Raw genomic sequence first — 21,980 nt, forward strand, 5'->3', positions numbered from 1 at the left:
AAGAATGAACACAGACTGTAGCACAAAATTAGCCACCATATTAATATGTGGATATTATAATGGTAATATTAATTGTAGCTACTTTTAAAGTACATAGTTGCACAGTCTTTTTCAGTTAATTCTCAAGTACTTACTGTTGACACGTTTCTATCAAGACCTGAAAAACACTCACTTTGGAAGAAAAGGAGACTGAGGAAGGGAACATATACAACTCTCATCAGAAACAGGTTTAAAAGGGGTAAGCTATTCAAATTTTAGACTTCTTTTCCTCCCAAGACTCTGAAGCATCGTCAAGACTTAGTTGACAGGGCAGTAAGTATCAATATTGAATCAAAACAAATGCTGTTGACATTTCATCCAACCATTCTATCTCCAGTATTTTTGTAGAGTTTAACTAACTAACTAACTAAGAAGCTGTAGCATGTAACTTTTGTGATGCGAGCAAATGTTTTTCGGTATTCATGACTTTTTGTTTGTTTTTGTTAATTCACCAGTACAAAGCAATCTTTACAAATATTAGCATTAGAAAACTATGAACTGCATATCATAAAGAAGAAATCCTGCATGCACAATATATCAAAAAGCAGTTTTTGAACAGTCTGGCTTTTCGTTTGGGAATTCCATCCTATTTTTGCTATCTTATATTAAGGAAGCTCCACTGGCAGATATATGTGTTTATATTGTTAATTCATGTTGCATAAATTCACCGAGTTCTGAACAGCCAAACTTCTTCCTATTTTACTCAGTAATCACTAGCGAGAGGTGCTGAAAGGTCACATTATGCACTCTACTGCACTCATTCAATAAAACTGCCTTCTGATCCTGGAGAGTTCGCACTTAGAACTAACACACTATTCACACTTAACATTTACAGCAAGATTGTGGCATTTATATTGTTTTAATTAGCATAAATAGAATTGCATAAAATATGTAAAGCTTCATATTCCTCAATCTACTCCAAGAACCCCGGATGTTTTAGAGATTTACTTTTTTTTTTTTTATAAACAGTAGAGAAAAATTTCAGCTCTAGCTGCACCTAAGAGTAAGTTGCCCTTGACAAAAGAGGCAGCACACAAAGATGGACAGTGTGGCGTGGTGTTGTTTTGTTTGTTTTATCCGCTCTGAACCATCTGCAAACAAAACCTTTTAATAGGATTTTTAAAAGCCACTGGACATCCTCTGGAATAGCTCTGGCAATTTAGGTTGTCTGACTAGTCACAGTTACTGTAACTAAGCCATTTCATTTACTAACTGGACTACAGTTTTTATTTCAGCAAGAAAACTTGGAAAGCCCTGGTGTAACATGTAGGTAAAAAGTTACACAGAAGAATTTAGTCTGTGTTGGTAGTCTTTACTTGACTCCAAACACTAGTTTCTATTAAAAAATAAAATTAAATTAAAATAAAAATGAAAAAAGCGTTAAGGAAGGTATTTTAAGTAAGAAATTTGCCACTGGAGACAACTCAAAAGGCACTAGATACTTATCAGCTGGCAATTTAACCAGCCATCAGACTAACATGATGAGAAATGACATCTTTAGATCAGTGTCCTTCTCCGCTAGGCTCTCCTCTGTTCTGTCCTGAGGTTGGCACAACACAAGCTAGCTGCCAGTATCTATTTGCTCTTTCCTTTTCAGTTGCTTCCTTGTACTCTGGATCTCCACTGAATCTTCTTCCATTGCTTTACACCCCTTAATCTTCATCTTTGATGCTGGTGTCTAGGTCTCTCTAGTGGCACCTCCCCTTATACACATAGCTAATTACTCAGGCATTGATTGATATTGATATTCATGCTTGGGCAACAGAAATCGTCAACACAAACTAACAAGTGTTGTTTGTTCTTCCATCTGGAAACCATGCTTTGTCTCCATTTTAAATGAAATCCCATCAAAACTTTACTAGACATGCTTTGCCTGCAATCCTAAATGGATTTCCACCTCTCCTCCAGTCAGATTAAGACTCTTCAACATTTGACAATGCAAGAAAGTTAAATAGAGAAAAAATATTTTTAATTAAAAATATGTATTTTTTTCTCTTCAAACAGAGCTTTTACAATTTATGCTATGCTACCTGCACACCACTACAACTGAGGATTAGGAGCGTTTTCAGAGGACTGTATGCAACAGAGTGCTCTTCAAGATAAACATGCAAGCTGGGAACATTTGCCTGACCGTAACAGCTATTCAGTGCCGATTTTAGAGGTTAAGAGTTATTTACTTAAGAATCCAAATGAGTGTGTAATCATTGTAATCACTGTACTTGAGGCTACCACAGAAGCACTCATCTGTCCAACCAGACTGCAACACAAATCTAAGTGCATATAAAAAGTGCAAAAATGGGACTCATCAGGCAAAGAATGCAGATACAAGAAATCACAGGGAATACAAAGAATCATGAAAAAAAAAATAAAAGCTACAATAGATGCCCAGGACATTAACTTCCCTGACATGGTCTGATAAAAAAAAAAAAAAAAAAAAAAAAAGGCACAGAAGATGTTTGTATGATAAAAATTAGGCATCAAAGACATTCTTTGCATGAGATGAGACATTTGTGTGTTTAATGGGCAATTTGTGAGTAACATGACTGAACCAGGAAGCCAAGTAAAGAACATCTGCAGGATTATATATATATCTATATATATGGGTAATCAAGCCTGTGGTTAAGTAGCAAAGACGTGGACAGGATCAAGATAACGATAGAATTTTCCATCAGGAGAGGAAGTTGCATCCCATGAGAAAGGCAGGAGGAAGAAATCCTAAATATACCCACTGTACTCCAAGAGGGCATGGAGTGGTAAGATTCTAGGTTACTTTAGCTAGCAGGTTTAACATAGCAACTGAAAAGTACAGAACTACTCTGATTACCATAGGTTATAAGAATACAGACATCTAAGTTAAAGAGAGGGTCAAAAAAAAAAAAAAGAAAAGGAAAAAAAGAAGAAAATAAAGGGAAAAAGCTCTCACATTTTTTCATCCAAAAACAAACCTCAGAAAAGACCCAGGATGAAGGGAATTCCATCAAAATCCCATAGGACGATAAGAAGACACATGAGTCATAAGGAAGAGCAATCTTCCAAACTGCCAGTCTAATTCCAGGACAACCAAACACAGTGTTAATAAAGCCATACAAAGACAATATTTTACAGCAATGTCCGTAGTAACAAAAATCAAACTTCATGAGATACCAGTTGTGAGATAGGCTATTCTGGTTCAAGAGAAGGCTCCCCAGTACAGCTCCTCAGAGCTCTTGGATTGGAAGACCCAAAACCAAAACCACAGACAAATTATTCATTACTTCTACTTGTAACTCCTGTTAGATAAAACACAGTGACCTATTACTCTTCTGCTTCAGCATGTGGTTTAATTCAGTTCCACTTGAAAACAAAAATACCAGAAAATAAGATAGACAAGTTGAAATCATTTTAAAACACATGTACACAAAACATTTTGACATTCTCTCTTAGAAAGCAACCAATTTCCTTTTAGTTTTCTTTCACCTTTAACCCAGTTCTAGGAAAACATGAAGATGCTGCAAAACAACCAGCTACCCATTTGCAGGCATTGAGAATAAGCTTTCACATTTCCTACACTTCAAAATGGCCACTTACTTTTCTATTCCAAACTGAGTACAAGACAAGGCATTTTGACTCATCTCTCTGAACAACCAGGCCTGGATTTATGCAGGTTTTTAGATCCTAGCATTCTCAGGCACTTCAGCAGTTGGCCCAGTTCCCTCTGCAGCCCACTCCTTGCTTTAATGATGTGACTTTTCCAGACCGAATCAGACTGGACTGATTTCACCACTCTTCCGAAACCTTTGTTGGGTTACATTAGTGACAGACACATGCCTCGTGTACAGAAAATGAGCCACTGCTTTCATCATTCATATTCAGTAACTGTTTGACCTTTCCTCAAAGACTGGATAAATTCACAAAATAAATCCACCCTTCCACTCTCTCGTAAACAACACGCACTGAATATTTTAGACCTCCTCTTTTGGCCCCTGGTGTCTGTGCTCTATCACATCCACCTTCCAAGCCTTGAGTATCTCAGTATCTCAGCAGCAACCACACACCCTTTATAAAGATTTCTCCCCCAAAAGGATGTTGATATCAAATCAGGGAAGTTAACAACATTTAAAATACAGCTTCCACAGAACTTGTTGGGCTGCTGATTACAAACACCGCTACACACGAATATCCAAACTACAGTTTGTTCCTCAAAATGGTGTCTGTGACTTCTGTTTTTTGAAGGTGACATACTTTTATATTGTTTTTAAGAACAGAAACTAGCTTAAAAAAAAAATCAGTAGTTCTGGAAGGCATGGAACTAGTTACGTTTGCTCTCCTTTGCACTTTCTACAGGGTACTACATCGGATCCTCTTATATGTAACACACAGTGAAAGTTGTTACCACTATGCTTCCAGCAGTAGAAACAATTCCTTATTTTGTTCCTTTTTATTTTTTTTCCTTGTTTCTCCTTCAGGATTTCTGATATGTAAGAATAACACAGCTCTTGCTACAGTCCCTTCCTCTGCAGCAACAGTTTGCCCTCAACCTTTCATTAATTCACAGGACTATAACAGCTTTGAATTAACCAACACTGCCAAATTAGCTATCACTGGCAAGCTGGCTGAAGTTGGGCCAACGATTTTAAGACTTACTGGGGGGAGAAAAAGTACTTTGCTGAAGGAATGAAATGTGTGTTATTTGTTCCAAAGCTTTTATTTAAACATAAATTACCAGCTGTCTAAACTATTGCCAAAGGATCACATACATGACCTTTTCAAATAGCTATAATTCATTTAGTATTTTTACTGCTCTGCAGAGAGTCACTATATAAAAATTTGAAATATGCATTGTTATCCTTTCTAACTACTTCCAATAATGCTAAGGGAGTACTGAAAATTCTGTTTTTTTCAACTTAAAATTATACCTTTGTAAGTATTTCTTTTTTTTTCTCTTTTTTTCCTTCTAAATGAAAGGATAGTTTTTACTGGACTTTCAAAAGTCCTCGGGGACATTAATAGTGACATGGCATTTAAAGATCACGTGTTACAAAACCCCAGCCTAAGAACCACCTTCATCTAACTTCATCCCTTTCAAATTCCCTGTTGCTTTACCACTTTCCTGTAGTGTCTGGATTCTGTTATGTGCAACTGTAGCTCACTGCAGGAAACGACTGCTGTTGGAAACCATGTTTGTGTTTGTAAATCAAGGAATTGAGAAATGACTGTGTAGCTATATATCTATCTACATACGGGAGATAAACAGCCACAGAACACACATAAAATGAATATGCAGTGCTTGGAGGCAAAAAAGATACTCATCTTGACGAGGATTTTGTGTGGCAAACTGCCATTAAGTCCTGCGGAGCCAAATTTCCTACGAGGAACACAGGTTCTGATGAAGGACCTGAGGTTCAACCAAATCCACGAAGAGCCCTCAGATTATTTGAATTGCACAGTGAGTACAGATATAGTCATTCTTCACCTACAGTGCAAGTTTATTGCTCCAGGATTGCTGAGCCCATTGCTGCACTGTGCATGGCACAAAATGGTCCGTGAGGCATAGTCCACTCCCGAGTATTGCTTCAGAAACAGTCAAGACAGGTTAGAGAGGTTGCTACCAAAAATGTGTGATGTACAGAAGGTGTCCAGCAATCTAAGTTTAAAACCACAAGTTCACGTTATGGAAACATCCCCACACTGACAAAAAAAAAAGTTCTTGAAATATTTTTCAGTGTTTCCTAACAATTTAAAGTGCTGGTTCTTTAATCATTTTATCTCTCTTCATGAGCTAAAAAACAGTCCCATTCACATGCTTTCATTTACTGTGATGCATGCCACCTATGTAAAAAGGAGAAACATGATGTACTAGTTGACCAAAAAAATTCACTGTAAGAATGTAATTGTCTAGTTTACCAGAGAGCATGGCACCTTTGTGTCCAAGGTATGGCACACCTTTCCACACTATTCATCTGCTTAGGAGAATGAGCAACAGCTGTACATTGTCCTAACAAAACTTCTTCCACTTTTCTAAACAGATCCTATTTCTAGGAACCTGAAGAGGAGATGAGTCCTGACTCCATTAACAGCTTAGGATGTCTGCAGATTTATGCTTGGCCAAAAGCAAGAAAGAAGTCCTCCCATAGGCAGCTGCATCATTTTGACATCATTAAATGAAGTCACTTCTCTCCTTTTCATGAAGGATGTTAAGCTGCAGTGAATAAGACTACCAGTATGCTGTACCTGAATTATGTTTTGACCACAACGCTGTTAAAACACGCGTTACCAGTTACAGGCGTAGAAGTGCGTCCCCGTAAAAACATCATGAGTCAGAAACTACTTCATGAAAAACAGGGGATTTGTCTGCAGATCAGTCATTTTCTACTAAATTGGCTGTGTATGAGCAAGCATGTAAAACATCAGAATGTGAAATTAAGGTCTAGCAAATCATTTTGCTTTTGCAAACAAAAGCATTAGACAGCTTCTAACCTGTTAACATACAGCACAAAAGGATTCATACTGAGAGCAAAGGAAAAAATATGGTCATTTTCTAAAGCCTTCACAAATAACAAACTGAGCCTAGAGTCCCTGGCGATTCCAATACGAAGGCTGGTGTTTGTTACCACTAGGGGGAATGAAGCCTATAATTATTTTAGGCTCTTGTATTACTTTGAAGATTGGATGATTCAGTTCCTAAAATATAAAAAAGCTCGCATACGTGGGGAACCACATACACAAACTTCTGAGAGAAAAGAATCATCTCAAGTAAATTAGCTCTCTACATAAAATTTTTGTGTGATGAATGCGCATTGCCAAAGCAAAGTCTTGGAGTGTTAAAACTATCTGCAGTACACAATTTCATCGGCTATCTTACTGCTTATTAAAGGAACCCCAGAACTGGTTAAAATGCTCAACACTGACTACAGATTTCCTGACCGTTCCTTAAAAGCATTCAGCTAAAATACCTGATGTAGCACACTGCAGGACACATTACAGCTTAACGTGGATTCTGGCAGTTCCCCCAGGTTCCCATTACAACTGATTTATTACACAGCTATTTGTTGGTACTCCTCCATTACTGGAGTAGCAACACGCACCAGCAAAAAACAGACTTTTATTCTGCTAAGCTATACCTGTTCATCACAAGAAAGAGCCACACTGCATCAATAAAAACACCTCCATAAGCACACAAATTAAGAAATTCTGGGTCCACCCGTGTTTGTGTGGCTCCCACTCCAAAAAGCCTGCGGATATAGCATTCCCCAGGTGGTAGGGAGGAGTCTTGGATTCCCCCAGACTTACAGAACTGAGACTGGGCCTCCTGCTTCCAGGGGCAAAAGAGCATGTCACTGTGTTACAGAAGGTGCATACACAGCCACAGGTGGCAGCTATCTCTAAAATAAAACATTATTTTTTGATAATAAACGTGTTCTGTCAATGCGCCCTCCACAATGACACCGCTCTCCAGACAGCAAGTCGACACAAACACCTCCGGGCCATTCCAAAAGGGACTGCACTACAGAATATGCAAGTCATGGTGGAGCTTAATGCCCATTTTTGTGGAATGTCTCCTTTAATCTCATTCCAAAATGCTTTATTTTTCAATATACTGCAAAATAGATTTTAGCTGAACCTTTGGTACCCATGTGCTTATCTGCCTAATGGCTCCACATCTCCAGTCATTCCCCGAGACCTCGTCCACCGAGAAGATGCATCTCCTCTTTCAAGTACACAGACAGCTCTGAGCTCCTGCTAGGAAAAGAAAAAGGGTTCTGAACGTGTGATACTACTTCAAAGTAACCGACCAACATATAATGAACTTATACTGTGCTTCTCCAATTCAGTGTTGCCGCACCTGCTACTTCGTCAATGATCCCATACACCCCACACAGTATTTACGAGTTTTCAACATAACGTAAATGAAATTGAAAGGACATAAGACAGCACTTCGAATGTTACTGATGGTGCAATATCAAGATGTTTACACTGAAAATTTGTACTTGAAGACTTCACTGATGAATCTGACATATGCTGTGCTGTGTATCACCTCGCACATCGCTTCAGTCATATTTAACACTGCTTCTAAAATTCCCTTTGTGACATCACTTCCATCATGGTCCACAACTTAAATATTTATCTTGCAACATAACGCAGCTGTTTAAAAAAGAGCCAACATGATCAGCACACCTGCTGATATTTTGAAGCTAAGAAATAAGGCCATCTGGAGATAAAAGCTCAGTTTTTAACCCTCAGAGTATTTAGTCCTTGTTTCTTCTCTTCATTACACATAGTTAAGTGTTTATTTGAAAGCGGTAATAAGTAAGAAGACTTAACAAATACGACAGAAATATTTGTCAGGTGATTAAAATACGCACTTCAATTAATGTTTCCTATTTCCATAGTTCTACTGATGATTATCAATAAAAAGAAATACACTTAATGATATTTTACACCTAAATAGTTCATCCACACTGATTTTTTTTACATGTACATCAATCAAGCAGATCCTCAGATTTTATTCTTACTTTGAGACTGCAAGTCCCAAATTACATTTTTTTTCCACTCTTGGGACTAGTAAAATTTTGTCCAGCTACAGCATGCCCTTTGCTTCCAAAGAGGCTAGCTTTGCCACAACGTGACATTAGCAGCAGAAGAAATAACACAGCAGAAACCCCACTCATGGGGCTCCATAGAAAATTAAGGACATTCCACAGAAAATGCTGCCCCTACTTCTGTGCACTCTCCCTATCTGTGGTAAGTGATTTGCTCTAAAAGAACTTTCTCCTTTCTGAACTGTCTAAAGCTAGAAAATTCAAGACCAAAAGCAACACAACTTTTTAAGAGCTCACGGCCTGTAGAATACTGTTGTGAAAAATGATGTTGCCACGTACTAGAGTCACTGACAGCAGTTAGCTAAGTATTCTTTCAAAATGCATCCCACATTCAGAGCTGTCAACAGAAAGTCATAAAATCATGTATTTTTGTATTGCATTTGCAGTCGTTACAGAAGAGCATCCTACGGTTCAAAGGCAAAGACCTACTTGGCAGAGGGTTCTGTGAATCTAGAGGCTCATATTAGCACGTGTCAACACAAACATGATCCTGAAAAAAAAAATTGTGACACTACACTGAACACTAGGAACCAACTCTTGCATACACTGGCCACCTATATTATTCTATATCACTGCATACGAAAGCTGGAAGACTGAACTATAATGGAAATGGAGAAGCCAATATGCATATTTAACCATATCTAAAGGACACCAGCAGCACCGGTTTCCTCTAATGGAGATCAGGAAGGAAAACCTTGAGCTTACATAGCCTCCTTGGTAAAAAATCCTGACTGAACAGGTCCAAAATTCTAGCATAACAAGAACAAAAACCACTCAGGATTACAGTAAGAGGGCAGTCAGCGCCTGAAAGACATTTAAAGAGCATTAGACTAATATGAACTAATGCTAAGAAGCCTCTAAATGATTTATGGAAGAAAGAGGGAAGGGAGAATAAAAAGGGAAATAATGTATCTAGCACTTTATCACATAAGCACACTTCCTTGTACGTAGGCAATTACTTTGCAGTTCTTCATAACAAACTAGGGGGAGCCTGAAAAAGCATTCCCAGAACACAATGATAATGACCTTGAACAAAACACTTTAATGGGTTTCCTGTTTTGTTTCTACAGACCTCAATAGGATATTCAGAGTTCCCTTCCTCAGTCAAATAATGCATCTGGAGAACAGCAACAGTGGTTCCAATGAAAAAAATAAATCCAGTCCAGAGTTCTTTTCTGCTGTAAACAGCTGCTTAACTGCATCACATCTATAAGGAGAGGATATCAGGCACAAGTCACTGCATTTTGTTTGCCTCGACACTCCACTTTATTCTAGCAGTATTGCTGGTTAAAACAGCTACAGATAGAAACTGTCATGTAACAGGCAGGACAGAATCTCAGCCTTCCTATATGCTGCAATCATCTCCCATTCTTGCAGTGCATTGGCACACTAGGCATTGAAATCATACTAAATCAAAGAAAATTAATCTTAAGACTGGAAAACTGAACTTCAAAAAGAAAGGTTTTGAATTTTAACTCTTTGTTCTACTTAAAACATTCTTGAGGTCTGCTTACCTAAAAGCCTTAAAAAAAAAAAAAAGGGGGGGGCGGGGGGCAGTCTAGGGATGTCATTAAATGCAATGAAATGTATTTACTTCATAAATCCATAAAAGTTTAAAGTGATTGGAAGACTTAGAAGAGCCCTCTAATTTACTCACCAACACAAGCTTGTTCCCTGAAATTTATGCAAAAAAAAACAAAAAAAAAACCACATATATAGGTTTGATATAGACTAAATGTATATATATATAGGTTTGATTCAGACATATGGTTTGATTTTTGGGTGGTCCAAACAGGAGTTGGACTTGATGATCCTTGTAGGTTCCTTCCAACTTGGAATATTCCATGATTCTATAGGTAAAAATTTTCAAATCGGTTCACGCAGTGGGTAGAATTAATCTGGCAACACTCCCTGTGAGTGGTTTTTAGCAGCAAACCTTAAGATTTACATACCTGCCCAGCTTCCTCAAGTGAGAAAGACTCAAATACACATTAAAAAAAAACAAAAACAGTTCCTATCTTATTTCCGCAAGTTTTGATTTTCACAAACAAAACCCCCGAAGTTCAAGTGAACAAGAATTATAATTAAAAGAAAAAAATGCATGCATAGTTAGCACAAAGCTCCCCTTTAGAATTAACAGCATGAAGACAGCTGACAACTTCCCCACATAACCACAGTGTCATTTCTTCATCATGAAAAATAAAAGTTGTCAGTTGCACGATGCTGAATACACCCTTATGATTATCAACCTACAAGTCTGATCGCTGACAGCAATCTAGATGCCAGTTAAATTACTGTAACATAAGCTTTTAATTTAACATTTACTATTAACGATGCAAGATAATTAATCCTTTCTAAAATCACTCTCACTTTGCAGAAGAATTGTCTTGTAAGGATGCAATGTTCCATGCTTGCTCTTAATCCAAGAATTCATTTTTGAAGTGCCAAAAAAAAAAAAGCCAGTCTGAGTTATCTGTCTCACAGAGCAAAAGGAAATAATGTGTTACTTACAACTTTTAAGATCTGACACAACTGAAAAACAGTCTAAACTTCAAAAGTAGCTAACATCACTCAATGAATTTGAAGAAGAGTATTCACAAGTAGCTCTGTAGTTAAAATATTTCCTTCTGTGCTAAGATCAAAAGGAATCATTCGCACCCGTTGTACAGTTGCTTGTGACAGCATTTGTAAAATATACACCTGATGCTTCACAGGAAGTGAGTGGAGCTCAGGCCAGAAATACAGCAGAAAAAAAAAAGAGAAAAGTAAAGAGCGCCATGAGGTGCCTGACTGATTTATTCTGTTCTCAATCCTGCTTGTATGCTTCATCCTTCATACTGCTTGCCAGAGGCTTCATCTGGTGTCAAGGTGTTGAAAGGGAAACTAAACCTTATAGCTGGTGAAAGCAGAACTCACAACTCATTCTGCTTCTGCCTGTCAATGTTGTTATACAACTGGTCTTCTTCCTTCATCATATCCATGTCCACAATGAAACAGGCATGGTTTGGTGCCCCTTATATGCAGAAAGTTGAGGGCAAGAACCTCTGACAAAGCTATGGGTGAAGTGCAATTCATGATAGGTATTATATGTAGCACCTCACAGGAGACTTAAATGTCACCAGAACTATGGAAATACTTAAAAAGCAAGGAATTCTACATTTATTCTGTAATGCTTTCATAGCAAGTGCTTAACAGAAAGTTAATGGATAATGTATTCTCCTCCTTTTACAATGGAAAGCTTTTGACCAAGGCCACCAATAAAAACATCAAGAATAACAAGTGCTTTGTTCACCCCACTTGCACCTCCAGTTTTGAAGGAACTCAAGATTTGAAGTTCCTTTCACAAATATCTTGGATTAAGCTTATAGCACAGAAAGATGTAAGGGTTAAAACAACAACAAAAAACAACACAGTTATTTCCCAGACCCATCACAAACAGCAAGACCCTGATAAGTTGTCTTGGTCGTATAACAGCATGCCAAAGCAAATGCCGCGGAACTGCTACAGTCAGCCTCTTCAATTCATCTACAGAAGAACAGGAATGGAGAAAAGATTCTGTATCACAACTACTCCACGAAAAAGTAGCTTGAGAAGGTCCACTTCTTCCCACAACTTGTTCCATTTCATAAATTATGATTTTCTGACTCCCATGTATAACAATGCTAACTTTGTGGAGCTGTGCTATAAACCAGACCAGTGGAGCAATCCCAATTAAAGGAAGGTTGCTTGCTTAAAAACACCTGTATGGATTACTTCAGTCAAACAGATTTACAGCAGAGCCTGACATTAGGATGAGATGGGAATGATGAACTCTTACAGTACCTTCTGCAAATCCAGTTTATCATGGACTAATACAATGAGACAGCAGAAAACACCACTGGTGAAGGAGAAGACCAGAAAGAAAGGAAAGAGAATATTGCTACTCAACTGCAAACTTGAATTTTCTACTTCAGTGAAACTAAACCTATTAGAACGAGTTCAGAGGAAGGCCATGAGGATGATCAGAGGGCTGGAGCACCTCTCCTGTGAAGACAGGCTGAGGGATTAGGGGCCTGGAGAAGAGAAGGCTCCGGGCAGACCTTGCAGCAGCCTTAGTTTCCAGTACCCAAAGAGGGCCTATGGGAAAGCTGGGAAGGGACTTTTTGTCAGGCGGTGTAGTGATAGGACAAGGAGCAATGGCTTTAAACTAAAAGAGAGGAGATTTAGATTAGACACTAGGAAGAAATTCTTCCCTCAGAGGGTGGTGAGGCACTGGCACAGGCTGCCCAGAGAAGCTGTGGATGCCCCATCCCTGGAGGTGCTCAAGGCCAGGCTAGATGGGGCTTTGGGCAACCTGGGGTGGTGGGAGGTGTCCCTGCCCATGGCAGGGGGTTGGAACTGGGTGATCTTTAAGGTCCCTTCCAACCCAAACCATTCTGTGATTCCATAAAGAATATGATATATAAAAAAAAATCTAGGGATTTACAGCAACCATGCTCTATTCTTGTTCTGTGCTTTTAAGAGTGTGATTTTTTTTAAACACAGGTTTTTAAATAATGATGCAGATATTTTTCAAGTGCATGATTCAGATCACGAATGTTTAATTGATTTGTCAAGGAAAAAACCAGAAAACAACTGGAAATACACACACACACAGCTGCAGGGAAGAGAAAATAACAGTCAGAACATATTTGAAGAGTAACAACAGGACAGCATCACAGAAGCTCTGCAAGAATACAACATCAAGATACAGAGAATTATTGGCAATACCAAAAGCCACAGAGGCCAGGGAGGGGAAGAAATGAGGGGAAGCCTCTGAACTTGGCCAGGAGGAGTATGTGGAGGGCTTAATGAGGTAAATTGCAGCTCTGCACACAAATAGCATTGGAAGAACTTCGTATGAAGAAAGAGGAAAGAATGTACAACAACAGATTCAGATTTCATGTTCCAAGAGTTTGGAAAAGAAGGAAAGCAGACTAGAGCTGACTGTCAGTTTTACAGATGAAGGACAGTAACTGTGAATAAAATCAGGTAGGGAATATGATGCCAGGAAAAGGCAAAAAACACACATTGGGAGTTAAAATGGAATGAATGGGACTTTGGGGCCAGGCTCAAGCAAACACGAGAATCCAAAGGTAAACATGCCAATTCCAATTGTGTTTTTTTGGAAGCCTTTAGATTCTGCAGGGAAAGAGATACAGGAAAAAGCCTAAGGCAGAGCTCCTGACAGCTTGCAAAGCAAAGGAACTAGTGAAATGAATTGAGAAAAACAAACAAACAAACAAACAAAAAAAAAACAGGCAATTGAGTATGAAATATAAGACAGGAAGAAGGTGTTAAAGAAATCCACCTGGCTCTACAACCAGTCACAGGTATGTGCAGTAACGTAAATGAGATGAGGAGGTGGCAGTCATGAGAAAGGACTTGGGAGATGCAGTAACTAAACAAGAAAATGGCTGGCAAAGTCACAACAGAACTAATCACCTCTCTCAGAAACAAAAACGGGGATTAGCAGATGAAGATCAAACAGGCTAGGGAGCTGAAGAATAAACTTAATGAGAAATCAACTTGATAAAGTCATAAGGAATGAGGGTGAAGAATCGTGATGACGGTACATCAAAGGACAAGATGAAGCTAAACAGGTAGAAATAAGAAGTGAGGCAACATGAAGGAACGTCTGGTGGAACCCTGCTCAAGGAAAGCTTCAGAGGAAACAAGGAAAGGGGAAAATAAAAAGGCAAGGCTAGATGAGGAAGCCAACCTCTATTGTTAATGATAAAGGGAGGAGAAGACAGACGTTAGGCTGTAATGCAGTGTTGGTAGAGCGATTTCTGCAAACAATATGCCAGACGAAACTGTTGCTGGTAAAATATTCAGCAACCACCCTTTGATTTGGATTTCCTGAGGAAAGGCACAATTGCCCACGGTTTAGGAATTAAACAGCCAAGCATTGTTTATAGCTCAGTTACATATACGGGATGCTAGGGTCAATTACTGTACCACATCTTGCCACACACAGGGAAAGCAAATGAAAGGTTCGGCAGCATACTATTAACATCACGAGATCTGGCAGGGGAGCACAAATTTCTCCAGAAAACAAGATCAGTTACACGAAGCCTCTGGACAGGACAGGCAGTGAAAACCTCTGATCAGAGGATCTGTTTCTCCTGCTTTTGGCGTAGCGCTACCCCCCAAACCCGCCTGCTGCTTCATTTAAGGGCAGCGCAGAGCAGGGGGACGGCAATCCAGATTCACACACAAGACCCAAACAGGGGCTTGTTAAACACTTCGCAAAAGCAACCTGGGCGGAAATCGCCGAAAACAAGGCTGGGGGGAGGACCTGGACACAAAACCGCTTGCAAACACCAAACTCGCTCGCGGTGCTCCAAGTCTGCGCCGGCTCCACTTGCACCGCTCCTGACAGCTGCGTGCAGCCCTGCTGCCAGCACCCACCCCACGGGCACCCCCGGCAGCTGCTGCAGTGGCCTGGCAGCTCCCAAATCCCCTCCTTGCAGATGGGGGGGGTGGGGGGATGAAATATCCCCCCCACACCGCGATTCAGACCCCTGTTACCCCCTGTGCAGGGGAGGACGTGCACCGGACAGCTCTCCGCAGCGCTTTGCACGGGAAGGACTCGTTAAAAAAAATATATAAATAATAATAATAAAACGGTAAAAATAAACAGCAGGAAAGGGGAAGAAAGCCCCTGCCTGAAGGGCTGGCTGGCAAAAAGTCATCCCCGTGATGAGTCATCTGGGACAGCGGGCGGACTTTTCCCCCCTCGAAGCTGGGAAAGGGAAGGGGGGGGAGGAAGGAGGGAAGCCGGATCCGGCGACACCAGAAGCGACACCGCCGAGGGGACACCGCGCTCGGCAGGGCACGGCCGGTCCCCCCCGGAGCCTATTTTTATTTTTTTTTTGGGGGGGGAGGGAAAAATCTTAAATAAATGAACAGCGAGGGGCTGCGAGGGGGCTGAGGGGGGGAGACAAGGGGACACGGGATTAATGGGGCTGAGGGGCTTTGGGGCTGAGGGGCTTTAGGGGCGAGGCGCTCACCTGCGCGGCGGAGCTGCAGCAGCCCATGGCGGTGCCCGCTAGGCGCCAGGCGGCGGCGGGCAGGCGCTGGGCATCCACCCGGCGGCGCGGCCCGCCCCGGGGCGGTGGTGCTCGGCGGTGCTCGGCGGTGCTCGGTGCGCTGCTGCCGGTGCTGCCGGTGGTACCGGTGTCGGTGTCGGCGCTGCGCAGCCGCGGGGCGCGGGCACGGCTCCGGCTCCGGCTCCGCCGCGGCGCCCCCCTCGGAGGCGGCGGCGGGGCCGCGGGTGAGGGGCGGGGCCTTGAGGGGAGGTGGGCGGGGCTTGAGGGGGGGAGTGGGCGGGGCTTGTGGGGAGGGGGCGTGGCCAGCGCGCCGCAGCGCGGGGGGTACCTGCGCCAGCCCCGGCCCCGCCCCCGCTTCCCGCGCGGCCGGCGGCTTCCGGTGGCGCAGGCTCCTCTGCCCGGCAGCGCTGTTGCCATGGCAACAGCGGGCACGGCGCGGCCTGCATGGGGCTGGGCCAGGCCTCGCCTCTCTCCCTCTTCCCCCCCCTTCCTTTCACTCTCCCTCTGCCCCTCGTCTCCTCGGGTGGCGCCAGCCCCCGTTAGTGGTGTGCTTCATCCCTGCGTTGCAGCAGCTGATTGCCATGTGGCTGTGCAGCTGGCTGTAGTCCTCCCCCAGGCACCCCGTGTTTTTGTGCAGTGCCTGCCCCCCGTGGGGCTGGGGGGAGGTGGGTTTGGGGGCACAAACTGCGTGAGGATGGTGGGAGCCACATCAGCACAATGCAAAGCACCTTTGGACAATCGTGAACCACATCAGGACCGTGCAAAACACATTAGGGCAATGCAAACCACACCAGGACCGTACGAACCACATAAAGACAATGCAAACCACATCAGGACGATGTTTGATGTATCGATAACACGTAAAATCAGGCTTCAAGTGTAGGCTGGACCGCTTCTGTAAGCCACACAGTTAGCTATTGCCTGAAAGCTCCTGAGCCAGGTAACATCTCGTAGTCATTACTGGCAGCAAAGGCGACAGCTTTCCTCAGGATGAAACGGCGTTCCCCTTGGAAGCTCACAGCCCCTCAAAAGATGAGTTTATGTGGCGCAGAGATGGCCTGAATGCATGAAGTGACTCCAAATTTTAAAATGTTTTGCTGAATCTTTTCAGCGGGTTTAATTCAATCAGTACAGTAAGACTATCCATGAGTAGGAATAACACCATATTGATTTCAGCTTAAAATGATCCTTTGACAGGCAGAATGAGGCAAAAGAGGCCTTGTGACTAGAGAAGGAGTCTAGTTTAAGAGGCTTCCAAAATAGAACTAAAACTGGCATGTGGGTGAGTTGTGAATCATACGTCTTTTTTAGCTCTTCCTCAATGGCAAATAACATCACTTTTGCAATCTTCACTTTGGACTTTCTAACACTTGGGCTAAAATATCTTTTTTACCACTTGTCCACACCCTGACATTATTGTTGATTGCTCTGCCAGATTCTACCCAAATATTTCTGTTGTATTTGAAAGCATGACCATCAAAGAACTGTTCTGCAGGAACATGCTCTAGGAGACATGTTCCTTTTGTGGCTGACACAGGGACAGGTAACAAGAAACCCCTAGACATTTCTTGTCCGTCTTGGGACATGTCACTTCAGTTTCTCTGTTCCGCAGTATTGCCGTTTGTAAAATTGACCTTTGTCCCAGCACTGCTTTTTCATTTGCTTCAGTAACAGCAGGAAGATGAGAGTGCCATAGAAGTGATTTAGTCAGTTTGTTAAATAGACCTTTTTTTTTTTTTTTTTATTAGTCCTTGTGTTTCATCCAAGTGTTGTCATTATAATTAAATACCGCCTTCTGCTTTCTAGTTACAGCCTTCACACGTTCAGCACGATTATCAGAGGATGGTAATGGATTAAACACAGGCTCTGCCCCCCACGTTTGTGGGCTCTTTCTTGCCAATAGTCAAAAGCTCTGCGTAGGGGGAATGGTAGATTTGTAGTGATTAAAGAATCCTGGGCCTTCAGTGGCTGGAAGAGCATTTATGTAAAAGCTTGTAAAGACATACCAGCTGTCGCATAGGTAACTGGGGTTTAGTGTAAGTATGTGACAACTGTGGGAAGCAATTGGACAAATCCGAGCCTTAGAAGTAATCACCAGAGTAATTGCCCTTATCTGTGCTTCTGCCCTGAGGAAATTAGTTGCATTTTTGACAGGGATGCAGCAGCAGCAATAGAAGTCTGGCTTTCCTTAGTTCAGCTCTGCTTTCTTTGGCCAGTCACACAAAGGGGAGGAAGAGTTAAAAGGTTCTTTCTTATTCATGTTTGCGCTTGCTTTTGTATTTATTCAGATTAGCATTTCAGGAATAAACTGGAAGGTAAAGAAAGGGGGATTGCTGAATCTTAATTCAGTAATACATAAGTTGAACTTTAAGCATATGCCTAAGTACCTTTTTTGAGTCATGTTTTATGGATTTCTTTCTGAAATTGATTATAATCTGCTCTAAGGTATCTTTACATTGCAAGCTGTTACAGTGTAAATCTGACTGCCCAGATTTAGAGTTAATAAGAATCTAGGTCTTTTTCTGTGGCAGATTTGAATCTGCCCTTCTCCCTTCAGCTAAGAAGGATGAGCTTCATCTCTGTTTTCATTTCATTGCTAGACTCAGAATGACAGGTTAGAGTTTCTGAAGTACCATCTGATATTCCGAAAGGGAGCACCACAGAGAAGGCCCTAAAATGACAAAATGGCTTTGGTACTTGAGTTAAATAAATTGTAGCTTATATCCAGACTGCTTCCACTCTAGGAAATGTAGGGAGGGGGAGGGGGCACGAAAAAGAAGATAAGGAAACATTCCGGAAGGTGTGAAATATGTGACAATATTTACCTTTTCTCACGAGATGTAAGATCCTGACCTTGGGCCCCCATGTTTAAACACTTAAGTATTTTACAAAGGTAAACAAAAAATAATAATAAAAAAATCCTTAGCTTCTATTACAAATTAACAGGAGACATGCCTGTCAAATAGCCCTAGATAAAACTGAGGTTTGTTGTATGTGTTCCCAAATAAGCGTGTTGGGATGGAGTTTTCAGGCAAGCTCAGTATTGGGCTAACTGCTTAATCAAAAGGAGGTCCAGATCTGCCCTGGTTGTTGAAGGAAGGTAAGAGTTATACCATGCAGTCTAAATATCGAGTACTGCAGCAGCAAGGTGTTGTCACAGTCTGTGTGTTCCCCTCCCTCTTCTAAAAGACAAACTCTGCTTGTTATCATTACACTTACTTCTTCCACCTACCACTGAATTTGCATGCATGAATGCTTGGCAACAACTCTGTGTTTTTAAAAATCCTATCCTCTGTGCTGTGCCTAGCCTCAATATTTGTTTTTGTTTGTTTGATTGTTTGTTTTAATCTGTTTTAATATAGAAAAACACACATTCCCTTCATAATCTGCCCTGTGAACAAGCTAGCTGTCTTCCTTTATACAAGTCTGTCCGTGCAGGATTTAAGAGTGATCCTGCTGATTTCAGAACACTAATGAAAGTACAATTTAAGAAGGCATTCCAGTAAACACACTCAAGTAGTATGTCTCTGAGCAATGTGGTGATAAAGCCCATTCACCTTCTCAGGTTTTTGAGGCCACATTATCTTCTATATCTAAGAAGCCACCTGAAACTGATTGTCTTCTTGAAGAGTTAAATGTGCTTTTATACTTGTTTACTGCTAGGAATTAAAGCACTTGTATTTGTGTTAAGTCACACACGACACCCGTTACGGAGCAGAGAACTGAAGATGTATCTTGTGAGCTGCAGCTTGTACACTCAAGGTCCTGTTGGTTAGGTGTTAGTCATGGCAAAAGCATTTGAGGTATCCCACTTTGCAGTTAGAACGACGGGATTCTTGCAGAATTGTTCACCTCTGACCAAGAGAAGTTATATACTGCTCAGTAACACTGAGCTCTCAGGTTAGAGCTAAGATTTTCTTCTTGCTACCTTTCAGACCACAAAGGAACAGATAATTCAATGAACTTACCGGGAAGCTCAGAAAACCTGCTGTGATTCTACTTTTTGCTGTAGTCCCATAAATCGATCAGGTTCGGTCTGTTTCAATTTGAGAACCAGAGACTCCAAGGAAAGAGAAAGAGCAACAGAAAGTTTTCTGAATTAATCAGGAGGGTGAATTTTTCCTTCCCCAATTCTGAATCAAGATTTTGGTCTACTGTAGTCTAGGAGATGTAAGAATTTGGTACGAGGTCAGAAGTGTACAGCAGAGGGGCTGTCTATTGGTGGCTATCCAAAAAATTTAAGACTCATTAGAAGAATAATATTTTTGTGTGTTGGCAAAATGCCGTTGTAAGCATCTGCTCTCAGCCTACAGTAGTCCATGGATGGTGTAATGAAAGTAAAATATCTTTTCTATATTAAAATATGTTGCTTTGCACGATGTAAAACCTGTTGGATTTCATTCTGATATTGGACACCTGTGCATGAAGAACTGTATGAATAGATCATTTCATGCAAGCAAAACATCTGCCAGACATTTATATCATTATCAACCTGAGCTGGAATCACGCTGGCAATTTGTAGCTGAAATGTTCCATATCCAGCATCCAACCCACTGAGAAATACGCTCTTCATAAAATGTTCTTCACAGGAGCTGGGATGGTGCTGATGCACAGTGGGGAAGGAGAGATGTCCGACTGATGGCATAGTAGTAACCAGAAAAATGTTATTTGTTTCAGCTTTGTGAGAAAGTTTTGTGTTGCCCCAAGGAGACATGGAACACCAAGCGCAATTCTTCCAGCGGAGGCAGTATCATCATAATACATGATTAGCCATTACAATCTCTTGTCATTTCGCTCTAGGAGAATTATGGCTCTCACACTGAGGATGTACGACTACAGATGGAGCACTGCCTGCTACAAATCTCTTTACTGCTGCCGTAAATCTCTTGGAGGAAAGTTACTGCATAAAATAAAGAAAACAAAATCTATGCTAAAGGGACCTGTCATTTGTTTTCTTATGGAAGGTGGTATGAAGGGAGGTTCTACTCCACTCTGCACTCCTTAATGTCATGCAAGAAAGCATTCATCAAGGAGTATTCAGCTTAGTCTCAGAGTAAGACAAGAAAGGAGACATAGCAATATTCGGTGTGTTGTGTGACTCAGGTGTTCTGTGTAGTACTTTGTGTGAGAAGGAAGGACAGATAGAGACATTGCTATCCAGAAGCTGTCTTAAACTGTGGTGGATTTTACATTAGCTGCAGTAGTGGCCAAGCAGAAGTTGCTAGATTGTGGATGCCCCCTCTCTGGAAGTGTTCAAGGCCAGGCTGGATGGGGCTTTGGGCAACCTGGTCTGGTGGGAGGTGTCCCTGCCCATGGCAGGGGGGATGGAACCGGGTGATCTTTAAGGTCCTTTCCAACACAAGCCACTCCTCGACTCCACAGTACTACGACACTGTTCTAGACATTTGGCTGTGGAGGATGTCAGTGTCACCTTCAGAGCTGGCATTCAATTCAGGTGCAGACTTAAGACCTAACTTGGTGCTTTACCATTGACACAAACTCTTACAGATGTACTGTAGGTGAACAGACACCAACAGAGATCAAAAGACTGACGGGTAATCTGTGTGCGAGTCCTGGATTTGAAACTTTGAGGGTGAGTTCTACCAGCAAGGTGGTTAGAGAGATGGGACTGTCACAGGGCTTGGCCTAATTCAGCTCCATACTGTAGATGGCAGAACACATATACAACCAGTGCAGCTGGCAGTGACAGCTAACAAAAGATGCAAAGGGCTTCTCCATGATTTGCACATGGAGTTTTTGCTCTAGGCTGGGTTTTAAAGGCCCCAACCTGGTTGTTGTGACTGGCTATCTGAAGAAACTCAGTTGTGGTGTTCTCTGTATCACTCACGTTCACCTTTAAAATGAGGGTATCAACAATTTGAAAAGCAATTTTTTTTATACAGTTCTCCCATTCCAATTAAAATAAGTACAAATATAAGTAACGAGGAATCAAGATCTATTTGAAATTGAGGTTCTTAATTTACATTTCCTACAAATGCAGACGTACTTATCTTTGAGCTCAAAACAAAGTGCTTTGCTTATTAAGTGCTTTTGCCTGTAAATGCTCATAAGGATGTCGGAAAATCGAGGGTGAGGTTAATTGTTCTGCCTCAAACTAAATACGGAGACTCTCAGAAGTTCTGTGCACCCATCAGCTCCTGTGAATCTCAACTTTTTTCCTGAAATGAAAAAAAATAAAAATAAAAAAATTCAGATTGCTTCTTTAAGCAAATAACTTTTGAAAGGGATAGAGCTAGTGTGACCTGTCTTAAGGACTTTCATCCTTCCC

General features: G+C 41.4%; 1 protein-coding gene and 1 long non-coding RNA gene across 3 annotated transcripts in view; one reads left to right on the plus strand and one right to left on the minus strand.

The window, feature by feature from the left end:
* The window catches only part of SLC44A1 (solute carrier family 44 member 1), a 63,066-nt gene extending 46,943 nt beyond the window's left edge, over window positions 1-16,123 (minus strand). For both annotated transcript variants that reach the window (XM_038170052.2, XM_072030733.1), the window contains exon 1: window positions 15,653-16,123. In XM_038170052.2, the coding sequence (XP_038025980.2) occupies window positions 15,653-16,108 (456 nt within the window). In that variant the 5' untranslated portion in view covers window positions 16,109-16,123. The remainder of the gene's footprint in view (window positions 1-15,652) is intronic.
* Window positions 16,124-17,822: 1,699 nt separating this feature from the next.
* On the plus strand, window positions 17,823-19,758 carry LOC110351615 (uncharacterized). The gene is made up of 3 exons (XR_002399262.4): window positions 17,823-17,935; window positions 18,701-18,791; window positions 19,627-19,758. It is a non-coding gene; the product is annotated as an uncharacterized lncRNA (long non-coding RNA).
* Window positions 19,759-21,980: the final 2,222 nt, after the last annotated feature.

This window comes from Anas platyrhynchos, chromosome Z (assembly GCF_047663525.1).
Source record: "Anas platyrhynchos isolate ZD024472 breed Pekin duck chromosome Z, IASCAAS_PekinDuck_T2T, whole genome shotgun sequence".
NCBI classification, from domain to species: domain Eukaryota; kingdom Metazoa; phylum Chordata; class Aves; order Anseriformes; family Anatidae; genus Anas; species Anas platyrhynchos.